The sequence below is a fragment of the Pyxicephalus adspersus genome, chromosome 6 (genome assembly GCF_032062135.1).
Source record: "Pyxicephalus adspersus chromosome 6, UCB_Pads_2.0, whole genome shotgun sequence".
NCBI lineage: Eukaryota > Metazoa > Chordata > Amphibia > Anura > Pyxicephalidae > Pyxicephalus > Pyxicephalus adspersus.
This window is the reverse complement of record NC_092863.1, coordinates 72,355,400-72,378,829: the sequence shown is the minus strand read 5'-3', so window position 1 is coordinate 72,378,829 and position 23,430 is coordinate 72,355,400. Positions and strand designations below refer to the sequence as shown.

The window sequence follows — 23,430 nt, the reverse complement described above, 5'->3', positions numbered from 1 at the left end:
AACTCTTTAATTTGTTTCTAATGGAAGTGTTTTTAAACGCTTATGAAAGCCTGTTAACGCTTGCAAATGCTCCCATTGGTTTCAGTAGAAGAATTTATGAGCATTTATGAGCATAGGGGGTTTACAAGCAGTTAAAGTTTTCAAAATGCAGCAAAGAATGTTTTTTAAACACTCAAATATGTGCCGCTACAAACTCCCTGATGTAGACTGGCCTGTTGGAATGCATGGGAATTTCAGACATAGGCATTTAAATGCTCAGGCCATTTTTTGTGTGCTCCAATATTGTAGGGCAAACTGAAAGTCTGCACAAGGGTGATGTGGGAATCCCTGTTAGACTGACAGTTAAAATCTTTTTTTTTATTATTTTTTTTTTTACCCTCATCAGAATTAAAACTTCTGAAGTTGATTCTGACAAAGCCGAACATTTATTCCCTTAAATAATGCCAATAATGGATAGCATCTGTTCTCCAAAATGTATGCTATAATAATAATATATATATTTATATATATATCTTTATTTTTGCAATGAAAATATTTAAACAGATGATAAAATCAACAAACATACAAAATAACAATAGAAAGGGGANATAGGGGGTTTACAAGCAGTTAAAGTTTTCAAAATGCAGCAAAGAATGTTTTTTAAACACTCAAATATGTGCCGCTACAAACTCCCTGATGTAGAATGGCCTGTTGGAATGCATGGGAATTTCAGACATAGGCATTTAAATGCTTCACACCTGAAGAGCATAATAAAATAAAAAACAACAGAAAAATGCCATAAACAGGAAACATAGAGCTAGTAAATAACATATCCAGTCAGAAGTACAGAGGAGCATTCTGTAAGCCTTTAAAGTAAATACCAGTCAACCAGATACATTATAAATATACCAGGATGAGTACTTAAATTGTTCTAAAATAGCGGTGCTCTCTGTGACGGAAAATGCAGAAAGTATAAATGTATACCATTGTTGTAAGAAGCGAGATGTAGTATAATCTCCTTGAATTTGAGCATCCAACATTTTTCTAGAAAATAGAGTTTTTAAAAGCAAAACCACTTGCTTCACCTCAGGTGTCTGAGGATGGATCCTCTCTATGAAGTAGCATAAATTGAGATTCCCTCTAAACTTCATTCACAATGCACTTACTAACCATTTGGTAGCCTTGTACTGCATGTTCTACTATGTCTAGGTCAGGAAAATCAGAAAAAGTAGGCAGCAACTTCGTGAACATAGGTAACAAATATGCATAAATATTTGATATATTTGGAAGGGACAGTGACAAAATACGGTCAAAAGCATTGGGTCATAAAGTCATCTCGGGCTTACATACTACAGAACACAAATAGGTTGTATTGACCTAAAATTGACCTAAATAAAGTGGGTGCAATGCCCACTTGGAGATAGCATATTTAGCCTGGAATTCAGTTGAAGATTGTCTTGAGGTGCTATCAGCATTAAACATATCCCCACAACATAGGCCTTTTTTCCTCCACTCACTGAAGGCTGCATGTTGGTGGACCTGGGGAAACATTGGGTTGCCATATTTAGGTAGTTATATGGACAAGCCAACTGGTACCCCAAACTGCTTCCTAAGTTCCATCCATGTGGCCATCGTGTCCCTGATTAAAACATTATGTCATAGAGAGGGTGGGAGGGCAGACAGAGAGCACAACTCCCAGAGACTCCAAGGGTGTACCATGTCAGTCTCCGGATGTATATGGGAACAGCAGGAAGTTTCCTTGATCCAGTCGACGACTGGATGTACTTGCCAGATTGTACAACCTAACATTTGGAAACCCCACTCCACCATCAAGTTTAGGTAAATAGAGCTTTGCCAAATGTATTCTCGGGCGTTTACCCTCCATAGAAACTTCCGAAGCATACTTTGCAGGGTATTAACATCTTTGTGTAGTATCATAGCATAGTCTGCATAGCGTAAAGTAGCTTGGAAAAGGACACCATTTTGATAAGATGACAGCGACCCATAAGAGAGGGGCAAGTTTTCCCACAACCTAAGGTCTCCCTGAATTTTGGCTATGAGAGGGGGGTAATTCAGTTTATATAAAAATGAAGGCACAGGCCAATGTGCAATCCTAGAAATGTAATATGGTCACGGGCCACTTTAAAAGAGTCCTAAATATTGCTACCAGTAGACCCAGATGCAGAGACAGACAGAGGCAAGGTTTCGCTTTTGCCAAAGTTTATCTTTAAGCCGGAAAATGTTCCATATCTGGTAAATATAGACTAGATAAGTGCACTGTCCAATTGGGGCACAGCCTTAAAATTCAAAATGTCATCCGCAAAAAATGCAGTTCTTAACTCAGTGTTACTCACCGGTATGCCATGTAGTAGTGGTGTATGAGCTATATATCGTACTAAGGGTTCTAGCGCCAAATTGAAAAGAAGGGGAGACAGGGGACAGACCTTATCCCAGCATTAACAAATGTAGGTTATACCACTTTCTGTCTGACTTTAAACTTTCCAAAAAATGTGAATCTTAAAGTAGAGTCAGTTTCCAAGTACAACCACCTCCCTTCTTTCATGCCATAGCCCTCTCTTTTGATAGGAGTTTCTTATTATTGTCTGTGCTGACCCAGCATCTCTGCCCCTCTCCTCACCTCTGTCCAGAGTGGGGGAAGGAGAATACTATAGAGCAGCCTATCTCAAACCCAAGGGGAACCCTTGAAATAACGTTCAGGTCTTTAGGGAACCCTTTTTGTAAATAATATATCCACAGCTCACAGTACATTACCATCGTGGCCAGTAGGAAGAAATCTTTCTACATTGCTGGCCAGTAGAGAGAATGTCACCACTAAAGATAGCCAAAAAGATTACTATTATCACCTAAACTAACCTGAGAGGCACAATCAGCTCATTGTTCAATGAACCCCTAACAACTTCTGAAGGAACCCTGGTTGAGAAACGATATAGAGAGACAGTTTAAAATCCACAATGCCAGCATCCAGCAGCAATCCCAGGACTTTTTGATGTCTACACTACATTAAATACACTTATAATCTATTTGTCTAATAGATTTTCTGTCTAATTTTACAACTATGATCCAGCCAGTTTTCATAATTTTATGTTTTATTTCATCATTCATTTTTAGCATGAAGATCTTTTTCCCCATTGATTTTCTTATTTAATATTTTCTATAAATTGTAATGTTAAAGCAGTTTTAGTCTCAAAATATGTCCAATTAACTAACAATGGATAGGGATCCCAATATGGAAAATAAATGTCTTACTAAAGCAGTCATCCAAAATAATTTGTGTCTGTGTTGGTGGAAGTCATGCTGTGTCTATGTTCACCACACTATTGACAGCTGGGACAGCTTTGGAAGGCCAGTAGCCACGCATTTCTCCTAATCTGGTTTTAATCTGCTGTATGTATGAGCACTGATAGCAAACAGATCCAATAAAAGGAACTTTACTGAAATTTCAATGATGTTTAAAGTTTAAGTTTAAAGTTAAGTTTAAATGGTTTGTTTAGTAAATCAATATTACTTTCTGAATCTATTTAATAACAAACAAAATAAATGTTTACTGCATTTTTTTAGCTTATGTGCATCATACATATTTAGATAAAAATGCTGCAGTGGCTGTAGACTTGGTCTAAGCAGAGTGCACTGAAAGGAGTCCTACTTCCTATAGCTGCCTAAAAACTGTCCTAGCCAGCTTTGTAAATGTAGTTCTGTATTCATTATTACATCCTTATTTTCATTTCTTTCATGCACTGTCCAGTCTTGAACTAAGGTAAGTCCAGAACAACCTCGGAAGTGGGGTGACTGAGACATCTAGCAGCACAAAAAATTCCACAGGCAGGTCCAGGGCCACTTGGGCTCTGAGAAATTGGGCTAAATGATTCTGGTCATTTGGGCAGAATCTAGTAGCTGAGAAAAGTACTGCAGAAAAAATCCCTGGATTGAAGGTGAACATTGCAGCAAAAGCTGTATTTGTTACTTTATGTTAATAGTTTTGCATGGAGCTCTGTTAAAACACCAGTTTGTCAGTCAGCTGTATCTGTGCCCTAGAGTGAGCTTCTGATAGTGAGTCACTTCTTTTTTTTTTTTTTTTTGGTCAAAACATACAACAAATTACAACTTTATCAAATTACAAATTGTAAATTTGCAATTTTAAATAAATACATAAAAAACTATTTAAAACCTCAGGAATAAATATGTATATCATATGTATATCAATGAGATAAGCTGATCCGTGACAGGGCAAACTTTTTGTTTATTGCAATTTTATGTATTTTAAAGAGCCTGTCACAAAGAGAGTGACAGAGTCTCTTTAACAACATTCTGCAGGCAATGCAGCCAAGTGTCCAAACTCTTTGTAATTACCTTCCGGCAGCAGAGTATTGGAGGGGAGCAGCAAAGATGAGTTTAGGTAGGTTGCGGTGAGCTTTTATTAGGTTTTAGGCTTCCTAAAGTCTACCTTCCAGAACAAGTAGCAATCAAGTCCAATTAGATTTTAAAATTAAACTCAGATAGAATAGAAATAAAGATTCTTATCCCTGTGCTAAAGCTTTGTGAAATTAGCCTACTGTCGTTATTTCATTTAAGAATGGACAATTGTTTTCCTAATAATTTTGATATTGATATTGTTCTTAACAGAGCCAGTGTGAAATGCTCTGTGTGATAGAATGAAATGTAATATATTCCCAGATACATTCCTGAACATTAAATTATAGGATCACTCTACAGAGCTGCTACCTGCCAGCTGTCAGTTCTGCATTTACTTAGTAGTGGGTGAGAACTAGGTTGTGTAACTGAAGTCTAATTATTCTGTTTGCACATAGTAGGAATTTTCTTAGTTAAGCCTAGTTCAGGAGGACCATGATGCTTTTCTAAGCGACAGGTTTTGGTGATGCGATCTGGATTAGTACATCACAGCACCTCCCCCATATAAGAGTATAGAGAGAATGACAGGGTGATACTGAGAAGCCCAACACAACAAGACATGTTACACTGACCATCATCCTGCCTGTCTGTCTAGGCTCTCAGCCCCATGGTTTAGGTAAGTTCCTCTTTTTAAACTAAGTTGATCCATGCATTAAAATTTGCTTTAGTAACCCTACTCTAAGACACTTAGCTTTGTAACAAACAGGATTAGTGATGTGTTGAACACTAATTCCAGCTGATCCTGTTGCTAACTGCAAGGGAAGTGCATGTTTTAGAAAGTCAGACTCAGACCAATACTCTGCACTTGCAAAAACCTTCTCATTATGTTGTTGTTTTCAATTTATATAATAGTCAATGTGCAAATCGATTCCTCGAGCGACTACAAATATTTATTGGACTATCCACTTGTATGACAAAATGTATTACCATGCTTTATTACATTTGTTAACCATTCAGTTTAAAAAAAATTAAAACACCTAGCCATAAGTCAGATGTTTATGACACAGTTAAAGTACCTCCACTTCCTATAAATGTAGTACAAGAGCTTGAGCAGATTATACATATAAATATGAAATGTTGCATATTCAAAGTAAACATAAAGATAGTTACTACCAAATGCAATATTTGTACCTATTGTGTGAATTATTTTTAAATAATTTACATTATGCAGCTCAATCATTGAGAATGGAGGCTACGGTTTCCTGCAGTTTATACAAGGTACTCTCGAGACATGTCGTTCATCTGATATCTGTGATGACCCTAATATGTAGAAGTGAGTCACTAAGCTACCACGGGTGTATTTCGCTAGAGCTCATACTTGGATTATATTACAAAATTTCACCATTTCTTTGTTCTCTGATATATATTATTCTAGCAGGTGTTTTTAATAAATAATTTAAAGTTGTTTTGTTTGATTGTGGAAAACAATAGCTTCTTAGTGCAACAAGTGGTTACTTACTAGGAACTCTGAAGTCACCGTTATCTACAGAGTGATCATTCATTCTATAGATCTGAATACGATGAAGCTAGAGGCATTGCAGATCATGTGACCTTTATGTCCCTTTTGTAAAAAAGAAACGTTTGTGCTGGTACAAAGCTTACTCTGCAGATAAATGTATTTTCTTAATCTAGTATTTTCTTTATAGAGCAAAAACACTTATTTTGTCTTGATAGGCTGTCATAGCTAAATACATTTAAAATTCAGAGCAGGGATGAATCTGATTTTTGAGTTCTTGCACCGTGCTATTCATCTAATTAGAGAAAACCTCTGCATTGAAAGAGATATGGGAGCTGTCCTTGCCAGCTGTTATTATTGGTGCAGGCTCTGGAACTATAATCCAGATCTTGGTTCCATTCACCAGTGAGTCATTGACCTAGGACAAGCGTGCAGAAAGCTGCTCAGACATTTCAAGATGTGATGGGTTCATGCTTGTTCTGTTTCCTAAAATCTCTAAGTATTGAAGCTATGATCAGGATAATAGCCATGGAACCTACTCCTTTAAAATGAAATTAACCTGGCTAAATTTCTATTATTAAAGTTTTACTTTACAAAAGTAATTAGTTGATCCTGCCAGTAGATCTAATATGGGGTTGCTTCAGTAAGAGATTGGCTGTTCACATAGCAAAGGACATTCTCTTTATAATAAATTAGGTTATGCTCAGTGAACCTTTACCATACATTTACATTTTCCTTTTCTTTGAAAAGTAAATTTTCATTTCATTTACTGAACTTAGTGAAAAACTCTTTGCATGTGAAAATTCACTTATACTGATAAACAGCATAAATTCCCTATAGTAAATCAAACCCTTTGTGCTTGAAAGACCTTGGCTCGAGCAGATCAACGTGTGGTCACACTTGATAGGTGTCTAACCCTATGCAGCCCCTATATGCATAGATTATTCCAAAGGGTGATAGCAATGCTTTGAAGAGGTTTCCAGTGGGGAAACCATCACTTGGCTTTGTAATGCTTCTTTTAGTTCTACTGTCATATCTTGCCACTGTATAAATATTAGAAGTTAGAAGTTAAGGTACTGCAGAATAAAGAGTATTATAGAACCCCCTGGTACAGTACTTAAAATACTTTAATTACGAAATATATAGTGAAAGTACCAGGTAACATGAACTGGCTGCCTACATTCCCATTTCAAAAAAATTAAAAGGAAGGGTTGCTGCAGAGGTCCCACTCGTTAATATGTGATTTAGTTACATGACACTGGGAGTTATGCTCTCTAAAATTCTCAATAAGGATGATACGGTGAAGTAATATACTGTCAATCAGCTTGGGTGGACAGAGGATGAAATGAAGATATTCTCTGTTATCTTTAGTACACACGTTGAGAAAAGGAGGGAAGTGGCAGTATAACCAATTTCAGTGCTTTGGTACCACTATTGCCTATGCGAGACTGTTACTCTGATGAGAACAGATATTTTATTTTTGATACATTAGGAATAACATAATAAAACATTAAAAAAAGTCACAATGATCATAGAAAGAAATTTCGATAAATAAAAATATACCTAACTTTGACTTTACATTCGTTTAATTCTGTAGGGGTGAATCATGTATCTGACCTTAGTGTGACGACTTTGGCAATGGTAATTTTCAATTCATTGTGAGACTGCGGTTTAGACAATCATGTTGGGAAAGTCAAGGCATTCTCCCTAGTTGATACAACACTAGGACAAATTCCGTTATGGTTGGTTCACACACCAAGCGGGAACAAAAATCTAACAAGTTGCCATCCCACACACATTCCTCAAACATCCCTCATGTATTTTAGCCCAGTTTTCCCACTGTGCGACTGCAGACAAGCTAATCAAAGGACCCAACTCTGCATAATTGTGATTTGATTAATTATTCATACATTACAATTCCATACATCAAATGACATGAGGGCTGTCACTTTAAGTATGGTCTGCCATGCCCTAGAAATGTGGGATGTAGAGACATATAATACTCATATCACTGGCTAGTGCTGACTCTTTTAATTACCCACTGAGTAGCTTCAGCTTCCCTATTTATCCTAGTGAACAATGTCAATGAGACAAAATGTGAAAGGGAATACAAATTTTTTCTGTTGTCTGTAGAGCAAGGGGAAAGCCTAATTCTTCTCTTGTTCTTGTCGTTCTCATATACATCAGTGCTCAACCCAGAATTTTTTTTAAGCCGGGTGGGAAGAAATTGTAGGTGGGTGGCAGCCCTTGTATTGTGACCAAAAACCTTTAGTAACCACTGAAAAGTGCCGGGTGGTGCACCCAGCTAAAAGGGCCTGGGGAGAACCCTGTACAAACACTTTATACAATTTAGAAACTTTTTCAATTTTGATTTCAACTTGATAGTAGACAATAGTGTTCTTCCAAGTTTCCCCCCAATTTAGAACATACTGGCAAGTTTACTGGCCCCCAGTCAAATTAATGTGGTGTGCAAATACATGTGGTTCAGCAGCTTTAAATGCTCTGCGACAGACATTTCATGACTATAAAGTTAGTAAAATAAATGTGACAATTAGAGAAAATACTTGTTCAAGTTTTTAACACAGGTATGTTAGCTTGACTTTACACAATCCAATTTTCTGAAAAATAGCAGTCCACTGTCATAAGATAGATGAAGGAGAACACATTTACAATAAATGTCCTTGGTGCAATATTATTTCATTGTTTTAATCTACATCAATTTATTTTATGGAATTTACTGTAGTTGCACTAATGAAGTGAATGATGTGTTATGGTGTGTAATTTCTTTTTTAAAGGCTATATTAAAACTTCTGTTGTTTAATTTAGATCTTATGTTCTATTATACTTCTGCTGAGTTCAGTTGGTAATTCAGATTTTCGCTTTTATTTGGCATTCTCGACTGTATGATGACTGCAGGAGACCTTGCCCCTTGAGAGTTAGTTGGCATCTCTCCTTATTGAAGTAGCTGGGGCAGCGCTTTTATGTGACAACTCTTTTTCATTGTCAATACTCGGCTTAGTGGACTTTAGCTTTAGCATGTAGAACCAGGGTGGGGAAATTGGAAAGGTTTTCCTTTGGTCACGGCAACTTGAGTTAGTCTTGATGAATAGAGACTGTAGTCTGAGGATAAATAGCTGTGTTGTGTCTGATCATTCAGACTGATCCAGGTGGGGGCATTGTTATACCTTCGTGCTGTGCACTGCCTATTCAGATTTAACCAGGAGGAACACAAATTGGCTGAAATACCAAACATTCTAAAAAATAATTGGCTGAATTAGTGGTAGCTCGCATAAAAGGAAGGGGTCTCTCGCTGTGTCAGTATAATAAGAGTATAATAAGGCCTTAGGCAGAAAGATGCGTTTCAAGTAAGATTCTGCTTTTCCAAAAGACAATATTAATTTCACGTTTTGTGTTAATAAAAGGTAATTGGGAAATTCAGACACACAATTAGATTTATAGACAAAAGCAAAATTTGTTCTAGGCATTGGAGACATAGTATAAAATATGTTTTATGTTGTACAAAATGGTAAAGATACTTTGCCAAGTTATCATTTTCACAAAACTGAGTTCTATGAAATTTTCCACATAGTTGCCCATTACATGGTATAGTCATGTACCTTAGGTATGTTTGGTTATTATTACTGTGACTTATCTTCACCTCTCATCCATGGCAAACTTCATAATAATGTAATTTTGATAATGGGCCAAAAAGCCAGAAAGAGAATACAAAAGTGCAAATTAAAGGATAACAGTGTCTATGAAATAACTGTTTTGTCTGTTTAACTCATATAAACATTGTGAGATCTTTTAAACACCCAGTATTTTGTTTTTCCAACAATTAGCAATATGACAATACTATCCTAGCATTCTAAATATGGAATTTGTAAATTGTCTAATACGGAAGTTTGGTAGGAGAGTTCATATTCAACGCTTTTGTGCAAAGTACAGAGAAACAATTAGATTTTAGTGAATACAGAGAACTTTACATTATTAAAAAAACCCATTATAAAGGATTTTTTAGAATTTTTGATATAGGCAGTAAACAAATATACCCCTTAAATAAGTTTGTAATGTCTTTGGTCAGAATGTTTAAAACCTTAGTTATGGTGAACTTGAATTCTGTTGTGTAGATATTTGTGATAAAGAATAAAAGGTGCCTGAAAGGGAGAGGATATTAGAATTTTTCAACCTCTAAAATATAACTTTGTTGGGAGATGATCTGAGATTTATGAGGCACTCATAGAGCTCATGTTGACTGCTTTGCAAATACAGTTTCTCTTTGAACACAGTTTTGCTTAATTGCACATTTTGGGTTTAAACATGCAGTGTTTGACCAGAAAAGGCCCAAATGCCCAAATGTAGTCCAAATGCCATTCAGTAGTACCTGCTGCAACCAAAGAAATGCAACAGAATGCAAAGCATGTCATACATAGCCTCTGAATTTCAAAAATAACTTACTAACTTGTTCTTGGTGCATATTTCATGTGCACGTTCAATACAAGAAAACTGTGACCAGATATGTGCCCTTCTGCTAGCCACAAACACACACACAACAATCTAATTGTAAAATCTCTCATTAACCAAACACCATAAAATTAAAGGACCTGATCATTTTATTAAATTTGCAATCCATCAGACAGTTTACTTATTGGTTGTTAAATCTAAAGGAGATTGTATAATTAAATGTATTGTGTGAGGAGAGCTTTAACCTGCGTGCACACTTGCGATAAATGTTGTTGGAAACGAACGACTAACGACCGATCGTCCGATAATCGTTAACAAAAATAGTGCACAACGACTGACCAACGACGCAGATGAACGAGGATTGTCGCTGGAAATGAACAACCGTCCCGGTGGATTTGATTGAGCGACAATCGTTGTGTATCTATAATCGTATATGTAATCTATTGTGTGTACGGTCGTTCAGTACACTATTTCTCCTGTACATGTCACTTCCTGCATCATTCAAACGATCGTATCTAGCGCGTGTACACTATTGGTGTATTATTTTTGAACGATCATATCGTTAGAGAATGTACAGAATTGTGCACAATACGATTGTTCAAAATAATCGTGCATAACCGTTAGTCGTTCGTTTTCTAACAATAATTTTTGCAAGTGTGTACCTAGCTTTAGACTGATCACAATATTTAGTGCTGTCCCAGACAAGCCTACATTTTATGAGATGGGGAAGAATTATTATTATTATTATTATTATTAAACAGGATTTATATAGCGCCAACATATTACGCAGCGCTGTACATTAAATAGGGATTGCAAATGACAGACTAATGCAGACAGTGATACAGGAGGAGAGGACCCTGCCCCGAAGAGCTTAAAATCTAGTATCAAATATATTAGGTCACAGATATAGAACAATGGCTAATTAGTGATAGTGCTAAGCGGGTACAGGAAGAATGGGGAAGTAAGTTTAAAGATGTAGATTTTAGAGCTTGCTTGAATGTAGTGGTGTATACCTAATGGGGTGAGGGGGAGAATTCCAGAGAGCAGCTTCAGAAAAGTCTTGCAACAATCAGTGAGAAGAGGTTATGTGAGAGAAAGGGCCTGATTTATTAAAGCTCTCTAAGGCTGGAGAGTATACACTTTCATCAGTGAACCTGGGTGATTGAGCAAACCTGTAATGGATATAGTCATTTGCTATTTGTTAGCACATGTTTTCAATCCTGAACCATATCCATTTCAGGTTTGCTAAATCACCCAGCATCACTAATGAAAGTGCTTTCTCCTCAGCCCTGGAGACCGCTAATAAATCAGACCCAAAGTCTTAGGCAGGTCATCAAGGAGCAGAGAGGACAGTTAGGGGACAATAATTGGAAAACACAAGGTTGGTAATGTGAGCGGGACAGGAGCCATGGGGTGCATTATAGGCAAAGCATCGTACCTTGAACTTTATTTTGAAATAAAATGGAAACCAGTGCACAGATTTGCAGAAAAAGCAGAGAATTATATATAGTTAAGAGGATAGACAAGACAAGCGATTGTAGAAACAAGTGTCTAGTTAGACAAAGGATGTTGTAGTAGTCAAGGCAAGTGTCAGGCAAGACTGCCTGTTTGATTTTCTCTGGAAGAGCCGTATTTTGTGGATGATGTGTCAACATAGAAGGTAGTGGGAAAGGAAGTGTCAGCATAAAAATAATTTGGGATGAGCAGTCGAATAAATAACGATTTAAGAATGAGCAAAAAATAATTTTTGCGTCAAAAGATGTGTGCACTGTCATTTCTGGCTACAAAGCAACCTAGACAACATTTGAATATACAAAATAAACATACCACACCTCTGGTTTGTTGTATGTTTTTTTCTCTTGTGGTTGAACCTAATGGAATTAAATTTTTTTTCAACCTAAATATTTTATTTGTAATTATGTAACTGTTGTTTTCAATCTGGATCAGCCAGATATGCAACTGGCTGCCCTCTCTTTGTTCGACTCTTTGCATTTCCTAAACCCTCATGTGACCTAAACTTTCCCCTCTAATACCTAAATTAAAGGATAAGAAGAACAAAGGTTAAAATTATTCAACACTCAATGAAACATTTCAAAAACCATTATCAACCTTCAAAGCTATCTTCTGTGAAAGCACACAACACCCAAAAAATATAATGGAGATGAGAAGTGGTGGAATTGTTTGTAGTTTAAATCAGGAAAGTAGACGAGGGTTATGACACTGCTCCTCTATAGATATAATACAGCAAGGGAATGTTTTCACACTAAAGCAGGAAGTATGACATTGTCTGGATTACAAAAAAAAATAATATTAATAAAGGGTCGAATAGTAATATTTATTTAACATATTAAATATGTATATTAAATCTCAAACTGCCATTTTCGGACTGGTAATCTGTAATATATTTCATTTTTGTTTTAGATAAACCTAAAAATATACCTGTAATGGGACTAATATAATAAAAAAAAATCAGTAAGCAGCACATGAATGTATGAATACTTTAAATTTGTTTTGTTTGCTTCTTTGTGTCTGTTAACCAGACGAATAGCATTTTCAGAAGTAGAGGTTTCTCTCATGACAAGTTCCCTGGATTGTGCAGGTCTTTATATACACTGTGGTCAGCTTTATAGATTGGATACAACACATCTATTCCTTTATATATATTCCTTTTTGTATATGTGTGTGTGCATGTAACCGTAAACAAAATACTCATTAAATTGGGTTACATTTTTTTCTGCAATGAGTTTTTCATCTACACACTAATCTTTCAAGAGTTTTTAGACATCAGAGTTTACATTCATTGGTAATCAGTCTGCATTTGTACAAGTAAAGAAAAGTTAAATTCTTTATTTACATGCATCAATAGAACATATGCAAAATCATTAAGCGCTTAACAAATCACATAAACACATCTTAAGTCCTTTCTCAAGCAGTGTTTGAGGAATATTTTGCAGAGACAAAGCTTATACTCCTTGCCTGTGTTCCTAAAAAAGCCTTCTTTTTTACCAGCTTCAAGCATTATTTTATTAAAGAATTAACATGGCCTTAATCCAGCCATCTGGTTGGGACTTGCTTAGGCCATCCGATTTGTGATGCCCGTCTGGTCTTTAGAAATTTCCCACATTTTTAAAGGTTACACAAGGAGCTACCTTTCTGAATGGATTTTGAATAATTCTCATCCAGACAATGGACCAGGAATGGAATAAAAAATGTGCGTCATTCTCTGAAGCACAAGATCTCCTGGCCGTCTATCCCCAAGCCTGAAAGGCAATTAGCATTTCAACTGGCCAATTTGGTTAGATGCAATGAAGTGCATGGGTGTGTAATTTGCTGCTCTCTGCTTGGTGCTGCTGAGAACTGGCTATTGTGTAATCCTGCCAAAGTAGCTCCATTTCCAGCACAGTCACTATTGTTTGTGGTCCTACAGAATGGATCAACAAAGACATCGCTGTACATCAATCAACAGGGAACCAGGGGATGGGATGCAATAACTTTTTAATAAGGAAACTATTACTGTTGTTTAATTTCAATTATGGTAATGTTTCACAGAATAAATGAAGGTGAAGGTCATCTTTGTAGCTTATTGAGAGAGCTAAATGTCTTGTGCATTTTCCTATTATAGTTTCAGCCTACAGAACTGTGAGATGTTGTTGCAGCAACTGGAAACAGATGTTTTCAGCAAACTATTGAATTCATTTGTGCACAAAGGCATTAAATGTCCCAAGGCACCTTAACATGACCCTACAGAGGTTTATGCTAAACTTTTTAATACTGAACTCCAGAGAATAATAAAAGACACACATTACTGCAGTTTTGTATTTATCACAACACCTTTGTATTTATAGTACATTTTAAATTGATAAATTTAAATGCAAGCATTTAATGAATTTTACTTAGTAGTAGTTTTTTGACAGTAGTCTCTTGAACTCCCTTTACGGCAAAGTTTAAAAGGGAGGAATGGATTTATAACAGAAACTACTACATAAGAAATGATGTCCCTTGGCCTGAAAATAGGACTGGTTAGTGGTGAGAAGCTGTGTAGCATTCTGAACTGGATGCATGGAAATATAAATTCATTTGACATGGAAAAAATAAATGTATTTAGCAAGGGATAAAGTTTGCTGTTTTTTTCAAGAAAGCTTGCCTGCTACTTCTGTATGCTGTATTATTTTGTACAGAATATATTTGGGGCACATTGCTCATAGAAGAAAAAAGGGTACAATTATAATCTGCTACCTATACAGTTACCCACATTGGTGCAATTATCCTAAATCCAACATTTTTAAATTGAGCATAAGTTGAACCATGCATTGCATTTTATACTTCCTAGTCTAATACAAAAGATTCCATTAAATGAAAGCCTTGTGTAAGCAGGGATTAATGGTCTGCTTCTGAAACTAGTTAGAGAAGCATTTTTAATAGGCATGTATGCAGTAATTAATTTTGAATTGTACCTTTTAAAACAGTGGACTCATAAACTAACACAAAAATTGATCTCAAATCTTCCCTAGTTCCAAAACTGTTCCTATGTAATCATAATGTAATTATACTAGTCTATTTATAAATATTTTCATCCATGATTCACCCAACTTTTACTCAAAATGTACACATTGTTCACACACTCACTGTGTCATTCCTATCAAAAAGTACCATTATGACTGCAGGACAGGAAGTGTATTTGGACTGCATAAAACCTTACTTCCTATTATAGAGCTGAAGAAAGAGGAAAACTTTCTGTAGTCTTTTTGGGAGACTCTAGATAGCCTCACTGCAAAAGTTTTTTTTTCATTCTTTTCCTAGAGTTACCATTTATATGAAGTCTTACACTTAAAGTGGAACTAAACCCACTATACTCACTTATCCCGATTCCGTTGCAGGGTGCCACAGGAGTTAATTCAGTCCCTGCAAGTGCAGGGGATTGCATGGTATCCTGCAAACAGTTTCATGAAGCAATCAGGCAGGTAAAAAGAGTTATGGCAGAAGGGACATCAACTGCCCTTTCTGCAATAATACCCCATCTGATTGAACATTTTTAAAAGATTACTTTATTTCCACTGTAACCCAGTCCTATTTAGAAGGGTGCTGAGAGATTACCCTCAGAGTAGTCTAAAAAGTTATGTGGCATGTGTTGTTTTTAAATTTTAAGCAATCAGTCGATTTTTTTGTAAACTGCTTTACAGGTATAGAAAGTGACATCAGACTAACTGCTACTATTTATTTTATCTTTTTAATACTACCATACCATAGAATTTCTTTTCGCACCACATGTCATTGTATGTTAAAATCTTGGTGGCTGATCTGAAGGAGAAGGTTACATTTAATTATTGATAATAATATTATGAAACTGCTCCACAAGAGTAATTGCATAGTCTGAAACATCCATTAGTCTTCGAAACACAAGACTTGTAACATGAGCTTCCGTAAGCATGCTTGGAAAAGGTCCTATTGCTGGTATTAATTACTTTCTGTGCACACTGAAGGAACACACCTGTATAGATAGTAAGTATACCATATATTTATCTCTGTGTTTAATCTGCACTCCTGGCTTCCTAAAGAATTATTGATAAATGAAAATCTTCAGTGCCTTCTGCCGAAGTTAATTGTTATGCTTTTTATTGCATCAGTAGACTTATATTTGACTATTAATAATTCTGGAAATTGTTGGCCAAATTGCTGCTTTGTTTATTGCCTATGTGTTTTCTGTGTCTATATATTCATTTATATACATTTGGTGTTTGGAAACCGAGCAGAACATATATATAAATATATAATCAGTATGTCTCTTCTTCGTAATATGTCTCTATTTGATCTATTTCGAATGGTTCTCGTATTTCTAAAAGTTGGAATGGTGTTGTGCAGGCCATATTATTAAAAAGACACATCTTAGGGATATGCTCTTTTTATTTTGTTGCATCTAATATCAAAGTATGCGTACAGCTTCTGCCAAATACTTACACACAGCAATAATAATACCACCCCAAAAGTGTTATTAAAACAAAGTGCAAAAATGTGATGTAAAAATGCAGCATGAAAGTTTGAAGTGTTTGCTCAAAAGGGCCCCATTGAATTCCGCCTTTGTAATTTCAGCAGTTGTGAGTTTGCAGTCAATCTGATCATTTAACTTTCACTTTTGTTTTAGCCCTGGCCAGTAAACCAGTCAGTATGCTGACAACCAGCAACAAATTATCCTGTATGAAAAATGTTTTAGACTGATTTTGGGGGGTCCTAATTGTTACTGTGCTTGTTCAGACTTTGCTTTACCAGACCCAGTAGTCTAGAATCAATCTCCTAGTAATTTGCTACACGTTTTTAGACTATCTTCCCAAAGCATACACAATATTGTTCTTATTTTGGTTGAACCAGAGTTTACCTAATGCACTTAATAGATTTATCTCTCATGACTTGGTCAAGGGTGTCTACAAATGTTGCCTTTAATGATTCTGGTTATTATTCTTCCTGGGGAGTTATTACTTATATAGAACAGACCTTGACCGATTTTCTATGTTTATGCAGTTTCAGGGCAGACCAGTAGTACAGTGTTTCCTAGCTAATATTAGAGTCATTTTATAGCATACCTGTAATACCTTTTTTGGCAAAATTTGAGATATGTGGAATTAGGTTTTGGCTGATGAAATATTCTTGTTTGGCCAAGAGTAAATTATAAGTGTGTGGAGACTTACCATGGATCTAAAAGTGCTGTTTAGTAAATATTTTTTAATAATATACCTTTAACCTACTTTCAAAATAATAATTTTACAGTGCCTTCACATTTCTGCAGCTGTTCTTTGAAGGTTTTGTTTGTGTGTGCATTCCATAGGTGTGTGTTTATAAATATTTGATGTGCTGTGAGCTGCAAGCATGGGACTTCACTTACCATGATCTTTTGCTCCACCATAATCTTCTGCATGGAGATGCAGGCTCAGAAAGACAAAACAAAATATTAATATGCAACATTTCATAATAACCTGAATACCTTGAACATGCGAAGGCCCTTGTTGCTAATCTCCTTCTGAAAATTTTAGTTGGTTTACTGTTGACCTGACTAAGGTTACTAAAGTCAGTAACCAAAAAACAGCATCAGATGCAAAAAAATGTGTTTTTTTTCAAAATAGAAAGTGTCACTCGATTTACAATCAGTTTATGTGTAGCCAATCATTTATTTATTCGTAATTCCCAACTCTTTCAGTATGTCTAATAACTGTTGTTTCTTCCTTACAGGGATGCCCTGTGTTTCCTCCCCTCCCCTTATTTTCTTTTTAGTATTATTTACTGCCATATCTGCAGAAACACAAGTGCAGTTTGCTGGTCAAACTGACTTTTTTGTAAATGAAACTGCCACCACAGTGATACGCCTTGTTATTGAACGGACAGGAGTGCCTGTGAACATCACTGTAGTTGTCGAGGTAAGAAATGCATTTATTGAATGTATCATATGGCTAACATTTTTAGTTTAAAGGGTTATCTGCTTAATCTTGAGCTTCTTAGACATATAAATGCAAATGCAATAAATATATTGTTTAGCTTCATATCTGATCCTGACTTTACTCCTGGTTCTTAGAGTGTGAATACCTGACCCCATAATACCAAGCAATGTGACAAAAATTTGGGATGTTTAGGTCTTCCAGGTACAGGTAGTCCCCGGGTTACATACGAGATAGGGACTGTAGGTTAGTTCTTAAGTTGAATTTGTATGTAAGTCAGAACAGGTACATTATTTTAATAAATGCAATTAGGACAGCTGTTTGTCTCAACATAATATTAGACAGCGTGGTGTCAGTTACTGTATAAAATCCTCACTGTGAGCTAATCACAAACAAAGCAAAAAAAAAATTCATGAAGCCTAGACATTTATTCATTCTGGACTAAGCTGTGCTTTGATATGCAAAAAGAAACAACTGCAGAGTTTGTCTTGGTCATTAAAGGTTTACAAGATGCTACAGCTCAGCTCAGCTCTTAAGATTAGCCACAGCTTCAGCTGTGTTTAGCAAAAGACTTTTTCTTCAAGTCATGCAAACCAAACCACCCCCTCCCCCATCAAGCCTCCATCCTGCACACGAGCGAGCAGGGAAGCCCCGTTCATATCTCAGAGTTGTCCGTATGTCGGGTGTCCTTAACCCGGGGACTACCATCTTTTTGCATTTCCTTCGCATTTCGTCCAAGTCCCCAATTTGACACAGTAAAAAAAAAAGCTAGCAATATTATCAGTCAGTCCCCTATCGCCACAATCCCCAACCCATGGGATTCTAGAAAATCTCCAGTATGAGTGAGAGATTTTTCATCATTGCTGTCTTAAAGACAACAATCCCTGGAACAGAAAATTATGGGGAACCCAGGGGCAAACACAGTGATAAAAACCTGAGAGGAGATGATTCGTAGTCCTTCCATGTCTGTCATTATATAAATAAATAATAAATTCATTAGCACCTCAATAATGCTGATTGTCTTGTTCTAGTTAGTGGAAAATGACACAGGAGATTTTATAGCTACTGCTACTGCTGCTTTTATACCTGACTGGGAGACCAACCGCACTGTCTACATCTCTGTGTGTGATGATGATTTCCCAGAGGCAGATGAGACATTTCATTTCATCCTGAAAATAAAGGTAGGAAATAATACAACATTCATGTATATGTATTATGTATCAGCTTAATGCAAATCTTTTTGGGGGGAATGCAATGGTTGATTCTATGCATACATTCCTTAATTCCTTAATAAATACAAGTACACTAAGACATTACTCACATAACAATTGGTGGCTTAATACAAAAAGCTCTTGATATCTCTTGAGACCACAACTCTACTTAATATTTCTAAACTCTCAATATATAAGGTATATGTACAAAAAATTCAAAGTATTCAAAATATTGAATATATGTCCTCACACACTATATTGTAGTACAAAAGCATCTGTATGTACTCAAAAGTAAACTAATCTGAAAATAACCCAAACTGTCTACTTTTACCTGAAAAAAAAACAAAACACTAAAACTACATTAACACAAATATATTCCAAGGGCCAAAAATATGGCCAACACATGCTAACATTCAAAACAGTATTTTAGCGGAAATGGCAATAAAAATAATGTGAATAAATATATCCATACACATTTAATTTAAAGTGCACCAAAGTGCAAAGAGAGATTCTTTTTCAAAAGGCATTTTCAGGTAAAAAAAAAAACTCTGTTTTTACTCAAGTATCTATAGTTATTCAAAGGTTAATTGACTTCCTCATAAAAGATAGCATGTTTATCAATATATAAACTTTTGGAGGACTACTTTTTTTCAATAATTGTATATATTACTATGGTATTAGTAGTAGTAGATTTTTTTTCTTCTTTGCCTTAAATACATTATATTGTGATTTCCTGAAAGATTGTTTTGTTTATAAATGTATCACTTTGATTATCTGAAATCCTATTTATTTTTAAATACATATATATATATATATATATATATATTGTGTATATATATATATATATATTCAATCTATTGGGGCATATCATACTTCAGACCTTTAAGTAAGGTCTGGGACTTGATGTAAGAATTTTTTAAACCTTTTCAATTTCTTCTCTCTGCAATTAAGTCAAAATTTAGCAAGATAATGTTCTCTGTGTATTACATTTGATGTTTATGGTATTAAAATTCTATATTACTTTTTACTCCATGAGAACAGCTTATAAGAACAATAAGCCAGAACCACAGATGGTGCACTGAGCTCATTGCTAAAAACCTTTAATGTCATACAAAATTTGAATATTTTCCTATATCTGTGGTGTCATTAATAGACAGCCAACCTATGATTAATGCTCCGTCTACTGTCCTCATACATGTCTGACCAGACAACTTGACACTAGTCCATTAGAGGGTCACTGTAGACTGTCTGTGTTGTGTCTTGGAAGACAGAGAACCCCTATGTAACCTTCATATTTTTCGTTTTGTTTACAGAACCCTCCAACGAATACAAGTCTTGGAGTTCAGAAAGTTGCCTCTGTCACTATACTTTCCAATGATAATGCCTTTGGAATTATATCACTAAACATGGTACAGTATATATTTGGGTTTGTTTCCAGCGGGGCACAGATTTATTCTTCCTCACTTTCTTTTGATTTTTTTGCTTACAGTCTTCTTTATTACAGTGCTGCACTATCACTTTAGCAAAGGGTTTTCTGTTTTTCTGAAGTCTCTGATTTGCTGATATTTTTTTGTCTAACACACATATTTCACTTAATTATTTAATTTCAGAACTAAATATTTTTAAACTAAATATTATTTTCTGCTGGTGTTTCAAGACCCAATAGGAAATCTTCTTTAAAACTACAAACACTTGCATTTATCAGTTGCGGTAGCAGTATAACCCACTGCCATCAATTTGATTATTTGGTCCAAGTAGTATGTAAATGGATAGAAGTATTCTAAGCTTTTACAGGACCAGGCTCTGCTCTTGATAGGAAACCTCTGGCTGGCTGTGTTACTCTCCTTCTTGGGGTGCCAATATCTTGGCTTTGACTGCAGTTTACTATAGTAATCCAAACTATGTTTACTAGGATTGGCTGAAAGTAATCCACCATGAAGCTCAGTAAGAAGTATCTGATGGAATCAGTCAGTCTTGTTACCATACACCAGTTGGTAAAAATAGCTCTAAGAAAGTTGAATGAGTTTAGCCCTTTGAATGAAGTTATTGCTCAGGAAATGACATGCTTCACATGAAATCAGCTGATAATTGGCTGCTACCATCACTCTTTTATGTATCTATTCTGATTTGTGACCCCCCTGCTTAAAAGAGCAAATTCACTGTTACAATCAGTGTAGTCTACTTGCTCATTTAACATGTTGGCAAACCCCAGCATCCAGATTATCAGGTAATTAGAAGCTATTTAGGACTAGTTTATTTCTTCTTCATTTCTGTAACTGATATGGGAAGCTTTAGCAGGTATACATATTAAACATATTTCCCAAAGTAATTCTCTGATTTTATTTTAGTTCTCGGGACAATTAGGTTTTTTGAACCGTAACAGAAAAAGACCAGCTTGGACCCTTCATTGATCTCTATGTAGGAGATGCTTTAGCTTTATTTTTCCCTATCTTCCTTGTGATGTTAGAGCTGTTTCTAATCGTGTCTTTATTCCATATTTCTTTAGACATCCCACATCACAGTGACTGAACCACAGGGTAGAAACCAGACACTGGCCCTCCTTTTGCTCAGAGAAAAAGGCACCTACGAAACCGTGACTGTGACTTTTGAGGTAAGCTCTATTCTATCTTCTGTATTTTGTTAATGAAGCAAGCAAAGCATATGGTTTTCCACACCAACGATTTTTGTCTTCTGATTCTTCACTACACCAAGCCACCATGCTGTGCAAAATTCTCAGGTCAGCAGTTTTTTTTGGTTTTGTGGGAACATTTAATCCTAAAACTGTGATTCTCCTGGCCAGGGACTCCAAACTCCACCTTTCAAAACTTCTCATTTAACTGATTTGAGGTCACTCACTTGGGCAAGGGAAATTAGCACCTACAGAAAAAGAATGTTGCATTTTCCTTCTTTATATTTATCTGGACTATAGAGATTCTTTTTTGTAAAAACTCAATTTTTTTAAAAAAGTTTTTGTACTAAAAATACCAATAAAAAACTCCAAGCAAGCAAAGACTTTGTTTAGGGCAAATGGCAAATGTAGTGTTATTAATGAATGAATTAAAATAACAAAGATTTTAATAATATTAATCATTAAGGTAAGCAAGATTTGCGTCATATTAAAAACGTGCTATCAAAAAAACTAAAACAAAAAAAAAAAAACAAAAAAACAAGAAAAACTAACCTAATCCTAAACTGTTGAATATTCGATTATTCAGACATAGTGAACCTACTTTTACTGGAATATTATTATAGGTCAGTCTTTCTCTGCCTTTTTAAAATGTGGGAACCCTTGAAATAACTTAGTTAGGTAACCCTTGCTATAATTAATATATCCACAGCTTACAGTATATTAAAAAAAAACAAAAAAACAAGAAAAACTAACCTAATCCTAAACTGTTGAATATTCGATTATTCAGACATAGTGAACCTACTTTTACTGGAATATTATTATAGGTCAGTCTTTCTCTGCCTTTTTAAAATGTGGGAACCCTGGAAATAACTTAGTTAGGTAACCCTTGCTATAATTAATATATCCACAGCTTACAGTATATTAAAAAAAAACAAAAAAACAAGAAAAACTAACCTAATCCTAAACTGTTGAATATTCGATTATTCAGACATAGTGAACCTACTTTTACTGGAATATTATTATAGGTCAGTCTTTCTCTGCCTTTTTAAAATGTGGGAACCCTTGAAATAACTTAGTTAGGTAACCCTTGCTATAATTAATATATCCACAGCTTACAGTATATTAGTATGGTGGTCAGTAAGAAGAATACCTCTTACATTTCGGGCCAGTGGGAAGACTGTCACTCTTAAAGATAGCCACAGAGATCAGAGAACTTAAACTGACCTGAGAGGCATAAATTGCTCATTGCTCAAGGAACCCCTAGCAACCTCGGAGCAAACCCTAGGGTTCTAAGGGCCCCCAGTTTAAATACACTGCAAAAGATAGTAGTTAGCCTCTTGTATGTATAATACAAAAGATCACTCCTCATTTTTACCCCTTTCACCATAGTAGCGAGGATGGGTTGAGTTTCTGAGTAGAAATGTATAGCTGTTCAAATGTATTATAATATATCTATATATTGTTATATTTGTTGTATGTATGTTTAAAAGAGACCTGTGCTGATCAAAATATGTGTTTTCTATGTTTGCAAAGTTTTACAGAATGATGGTACTAAATCAATAAAATATAAATAAATTACATTCAAATACAGTGTCCACATTCTTATATAGCAAGCCAAGGGTTACACAATAGAAAATGTTTATCTGGTTTATAAATACATTTATCCTGGAGCTGTATAGTACATTTTTGTAATGTATCTGTGATATTGCAGATAGATGGAGGGCCAAATCCAGCTGAAGATGACATATATCCAGCTAAAGGAAACATCACTTTTTCTGCTGGCAGGTCCATCTTTGTTTACAATTTGACAGTACTGGATGATCAGGTTTGTATAAAATCCTT

At 35.5% G+C, this 23,430-nt stretch overlaps 1 protein-coding gene across 1 annotated transcript in view; it reads left to right on the top strand.

Moving 5' to 3' along the window:
- The window catches only part of ADGRV1 (adhesion G protein-coupled receptor V1), a 214,350-nt gene that overhangs the window by 4,938 nt on the left and 185,982 nt on the right, over positions 1–23,430 (top strand). Inside the window, exons 3-7 of the mRNA XM_072413958.1 lie at positions 17,546–17,730; positions 18,780–18,929; positions 20,273–20,368; positions 21,466–21,570; positions 23,300–23,413. Of these exons, the coding sequence (XP_072270059.1) occupies positions 17,546–17,730; positions 18,780–18,929; positions 20,273–20,368; positions 21,466–21,570; positions 23,300–23,413 (650 nt within the window). The remainder of the gene's footprint in view (positions 1–17,545; positions 17,731–18,779; positions 18,930–20,272; positions 20,369–21,465; positions 21,571–23,299; positions 23,414–23,430) is intronic.